Consider the following 5,560-nt stretch of genomic DNA (forward strand, 5'->3'; position numbering starts at 1 on the left):
ATGGCTTTTTCTGAAATTATGAAATTCCCTGAAAATTGCAGAAATTAGCACACTAAAAAATCAACTACGCACTGGATCTGCAACACGGCTCAGAGGGCATTGGGTGCAACATAATTAAAAATTCGCCCGAGCAAAGAATAGAGGGGCAGAGGGGGATGGTGTTGGGCTCACCAAAGTGGGCCAAACCCAAGTCGGCGAGGGAGGTTAGGCTAGGCAGGCTGACGCGGGGTAGGCTGTGGCTAGGCCATGCGGTGCACGTGGCCCATGCGGACGCAGGGGCGGGGAGTGTCCCAAGCGCGTGAGAGCATCTCTAGTGGATGGTGTATATTTGAACGTGTATATCTTCATATACACGTCCATATACACGTTGTTAAATTATACACGTCCTAGTTTTTCAGTGGAACGTGTAAATTAGGACGTGTATATTCTACTCATTCTTTCCCCCTCTGCAAGATAAAAGATTCAGTAGTGCACACAGGTTCACAGAGCAACACAGGGGATCTTTGCCGCATTGCAGCCGTCTCCCTCGTCGCCGGCAGCCTTCCTCGTGGCATCCAAGATGTCCATGGACTCGAGGTTGCCTCCCTCGTTCCATTCCCATCGCTAGGGTGACCGATGGGCCACCACAGCGACGGCCCCAACCTCGTCTCCGGCGAGTACCCGGAGCCGAAGCCCTGCAGCAGGCCGAGCTCGAGCGGGTGGAGCAGGGAGCATCAGGAGCTCGAGCGCTGTCGATGCGGGCACGGGATCCTCTGCCAGGCCGCCGGCACCTCCTCTCCCCAGGCTGCCGGTCCTCCTCTGCCAGGCCGCCCCCCTGCCCCTCCTGTCGCCAGAACTGGAGCGCCGCGCACCCTGCCCGCACCCAGCCCGCACCCCGCCGCCGCGCACCCCGCTGCCGCCGCGCCGCCAGCAGCCCGCCCACACCCCGCCCACCGCCAGCAGCCCTCCCGTACCCCACCGCCGCAGCGCCGCCAGCAGCCCGCCTGCACCCTGCCGCGCACCCCGCCCGCCGCTAGCAGCCCGCCTGCACCCTGCCGCGCACCCCGCCCGCCGCTAGCAGCACGCCCGCACCCCGCCCCGGACAGCGCCGCCAGCCCTCCCGCACAGCGCCGCGAGCTCCACGAGCGTGGCTGGTTCGTGTTTATTTACACGAGGAGTAGCCTCGTGGATGGATGTGTATAACTTCCACGCCCGTATACATGTTCCACTGGGAAGCATTTTTCTGTTTGCAACGTGTATATTTACTATCCACCTCCATATACACCATCCACTAGACATGCTCTTAGGCGGTCCAAGAGCGGGGCACAGTCAATGTTGCCACATCGGGTGTTCTCCCCGCCCCGATCCCGATCGGATCGAGGGAGCGGCGGCGCCATCACGCGACGATGGCCGACGGGGCACATGACCAGTGGGGACGGGATCACGGCAATGGTGACCACCAGGTTCCGGGGTCTCTTGTGACCTACAAGCGATGACACGGGTGGGAAGGCTAGTGGCGCCACGGTGGCAGATCCTGCTGCGGGGCGGCGATGCGGTGGCTGTGGCCGCAGGATTGAGGTGCGGGGCGGTGGCGCAATGCAGGGGTTCGTCGCCGGCGGAGCTCATGTGGCGGTGGTCAGAACTGGCGACGGGGTGCACGGCGGCGGCGGCGCGAGCGGGGGAGCTTGGGAGGAGCAGCGAGGAGGGGAGCGGGTCGCGCGCAGGCTCACCTCAGCCCAGATCAGGTCCTAGAGGTCCGGCTGCAGGCCGCGGCAGTGCGACGCGTGGGAGGGCGGCTCGGGTGACGTGGCGGCGTGGGAGAGGCTGGAGGAGGCGGCTTAGGGTGTGTTTGGTTTGAGGGATAGCCTAGGGTGGCTGTGGGTATCCCCAACCACGTGGTTGGGGATAACCCTTTTTTTTGGTTGGGAGGGTGGGGTTATCCCATGTTTTGTTTGGTTGAAAGGATGAAAAGTGGCTGATGATAGCCATTGAAGTGTTTGGTTCAAGGGATAAGAAGGGTTGTGGTCACCTTTTTTACCTGAGGTGAGTTTACCCTCATAATTTCCATTTTTTCAATGAAATGAAGGAGAATATAATATGTACAAGCATAATTTCGAAAATCTCAACATTTTCATAGTAGAAATTTTAAACTTCCATCACACATAATAGTTCAACATTCCATACATAAGTCAAACATTCCATACATAAGTTAACTGCAAAGAGATCATAGTACAACCCATTGTTAGTCTTGGTTCTTAAAAGAGCTACTACATACAACCATAGTTATAGTTTTGGTTGCATCAAAAGTATAAGGCAGTCATCTGTTCAACACATCCTTATGCTTCTGGAAGTGTATTCTTAACATACCTAGAAACCCAAACCTTGTTTTGATCCTCTTCCCACACCTTGAATGCCATAGCAACACGAGGATTGTCAACCAAATATGCATAGTAATGAGCAAGGTAATCCAAACTGAACCCAGGGAGTACTTTCATGCTCTCCCAAAGACCATCTATGGCATTGTTCTCGGTGTTAGTACTCTTCTCTATGGCAATAGCAATTCTTTCACTAGATGCAAGTATGGTGGCATGCAACCTCTCTTCCGCACAAGGATTTGGTTTGGCTTTCTTTGGTTTGGGACCGGACGAACCTGCATTGGTTGATTGTTCAACCTCTTCATGTGGGGCTTCATGTGGGGCAGTGTGTTTCTTGGAAGTCTCTTCTTCAATATCAACCACTTCTGTAGCAAGAGCGTCACTTGAGCCTTTTGCATATTGCCCTGTAGCCATGCTCCCTCCAGCTATGTTCATCATCTCCTTATAATGAATAATAAGCTTGTTAAGGTATTGTTCGTCCTCTGGATGAGCCTTGTAGAAACAAAATAATAATTTCACCAAGTATTTGATGTAAAATACTAATTTTAGCAAGTGGCTGCACTTGTAGGTACTAATTTCAGCAAGTATTTGATGTAAAATACTATTTTCCCCAAGTGGCTCCACTTGTAGATACTAACTTCAGCAAGTATTTGATGTAAAATAATATTTTCAGCAAGTATTCGATGTAAAATACTAATTTCAGCAAGTGGCTGCACTTTTAGGTACTAATTTCAGCAAGTAGTTCATGTAAAATACTATTTTCAGCAAGTGGCTGCACTTGTAGATACTAATTTCAGCAAGTATTTGATGTAAAATACTATTTTCAGCAAGTGGCTGCACTTGTAGATACAAAATTCAGCAAGTATTTGATGTAAAATACTAATTTCAGCAAGTATTTGATGTAAAATACTAATTTCAGCAAGTACTCATTACGAGAAAAATAGTTACCTTAATATGATTTGTGTAATGCTCATGATCAAGAACAATCATAGATTGTTCCTCATCACATAGTGCACCACTCAAGTCCTTGAGTTTCACTATTTTCTGCAGTTTCCTCCTCCATGTCGTGTTATGATTTTTGATCTGATCTCCATTCAAGCTAAGTTGCAAATGCTCATTCAAAGCACTCGCACAAGCATTGAACTATGATTGTTTGAATGCAGTACTTGTTCTATTGCCACTAGACACCAGATCACTTAGCCATGTTAGCATGAACTTGGACATGGTTGGTGTCCATGAAACTTGCTTAGCCATTTCCTACAATTTTCAGCAAGTGTTTGGGCATAATGAAGTAATTTCAGCAATTATTTGGACATAATGAAGTAATTTCAGCAAGTATTTGGACATAATGAAATAATTTCAGCAAGTATTTGGACAAAATGAAGTAATATCAGCAAGTATTTGGACAAAATGAAGTAATCTCAGCAATTTAAATAGTCAATACAAATATGTTTCTGCACATAGAATCGTTGAACAAATACAATCTCAGAAAATATTATATCCTTGCAAATAAGTTTCAGCACACAGAATCATTGAACAAATACAATTACAGAAAATATTATACTACATATTTTGACCTTGCATATGGTTTTGTCTGTCTTCCCACATTTGATCAGCAAGTCCTTGCCTAAAATTAGCCATGTATGCATGTTCATGTGCTTGACCACATGATGATGAAGCATGAGTAATATTTGGAACCCATTCATCCTCGGGTATGATATATTCATCTATCCCATCATTTATAACCCAATTGTGAATAATACAACAAGCCATAACAATGTCAACTTGTGTTGGATAGAGAAAGAATGGGGTGGCATCATCAAGTATCTTGAATCTTCTCTTCAATGACCCAAATGCACGTTCTACGGTCACACGAAGAGAAGAATGCCTAAGGTTGAACAACTCCCTCTCATATTGCACAGGGTTGTTTCCCCACTCATTCAAGTGGTACCTCACGCCACGAAAAGGAGGCAAAAAACCCCGTTTGGCTCCATATCCAGCATCAACTAGATAAAATCTCCCTAAATAAGGAACATTTGGATTACTTGGTTATATGAAGAATACCCCATTGATATGACATATGTATGTAGTTTATCTATTACCTTGTGGGACACGTAGACCATTTGCACGTTCTAAAGCATCACGTAAAATTAGAGCATCATGTGCTGCCCCCTCCCATCCGGCCAACACATATGTGAATCGAAGATCAAAATCTACAACCGCCATCACATTTTGAGTAGCATAAGGCTTTCTACCATGAAAAGAAGCCTCCATTTCCGGTGTAACGGTGGCTCGCACATGTGTACCATCAATAGCTCCAATACAATCTTATTTTAAGAAAACAAAAACCCAAAAATTAGGATCTAAACAAATTCCTGCCTACAATGACAAAATGTAGTTGTCATTTGGTGTCATACCTTAAAGTATGGATCCCATCGATAGTTTCCTTCTATTTTGGTTTGGGTCTCCAATGAAGGCTTTCTAATAAGGTCATCTCGAAGCTCACCAATAGCATGGAGAACCCTTTGGAAGTAACGGCTCACGACTTCACCGGATCTACCAAAATTGGCACAAATAACCCTATTTCTAATGGTGTGCCCAACAGTGTGCAAGAACATTGCTACTTGTTGCTCAGTAGACAAATGTATTGTGTCCTTTAGCAACTTGCGATCCCTAAAGAGTTGACAAAACCTAAAGAAAGGTTCTCTTTGAAGCCTAAGCATGTTCACGCTAGTTGTCTCATTCTTCCATATTTTGTTGTCAAAATACTCTCTTCTCATCCTATCTCTCTCATCAATTGGGGCATGTGTAATTGCTTCTCTTCTTTTTCTTTTTCCTGATTGAACAACCAATGTTATCATGTTGATAAACCATTGTGCTGTAGCCGCATAAATTAACATCTTTATCTTTCTGTCCATCTACAATGCAGTATAGGATTCAGCTATAATATGTAGTATTTGATTTTTTTCCAAAATATATACTTGCAACCAAAACTAACTTTTTTTTCCACTGTGAACCAAAACTAACCTCTGACTGTAGTTGTGTTGCTGCTGCTAGATGTCCTGGCGATTGGCTTCAAGTTTCCTGCACCAAAAAAACCATCCATCAGTAAAATACACAAGCACATCCATCAGCCGTAGCCGCGTAGTTGGCCGCGCCTGGATCCAGCCGCGCCTGGCTGGGATCCTGCGCGCTGGTCAGCTGGC

General features: G+C 46.6%; 1 protein-coding gene across 1 annotated transcript; it reads right to left on the reverse strand.

Moving 5' to 3' along the window:
• Positions 1-2,160: 2,160 nt before the first annotated feature.
• Positions 2,161-4,759, reverse strand: LOC123397863 (protein ALP1-like). The gene is made up of 4 exons (XM_045092389.1): positions 4,738-4,759; positions 4,457-4,681; positions 3,303-4,375; positions 2,161-2,792 (listed from the first exon to the last, which is right to left on the reverse strand). Exons 1-3 carry the CDS (start codon positions 4,757-4,759, stop codon positions 3,918-3,920), a joined length of 705 nt encoding a protein of 234 aa, XP_044948324.1. The 3' UTR covers positions 2,161-2,792; positions 3,303-3,917.
• Positions 4,760-5,560: the final 801 nt, after the last annotated feature.

This window comes from Hordeum vulgare, chromosome 1H (assembly GCF_904849725.1).
Source record: "Hordeum vulgare subsp. vulgare chromosome 1H, MorexV3_pseudomolecules_assembly, whole genome shotgun sequence".
NCBI classification, from domain to species: Eukaryota; Viridiplantae; Streptophyta; class Magnoliopsida; order Poales; family Poaceae; genus Hordeum; species Hordeum vulgare.

Excerpts from the sequence above, each read along its gene's own strand:
- LOC123397863 (XM_045092389.1), bottom strand. The coding sequence starts at position 4,759 with ATGACAACTACATTTTGTCATT. Across the intron at positions 4,682-4,737 it reads GACAACTACATTTTGTCATT|ATTGTATTGGAGCTATTGAT; the intron begins GTAGGCAGGAAT and ends TCTTAAAATAAG. Across the intron at positions 4,376-4,456 it reads TGGTCTACGTGTCCCACAAG|GGAGATTTTATCTAGTTGAT; the intron begins GTAATAGATAAA and ends TTCCTTATTTAG.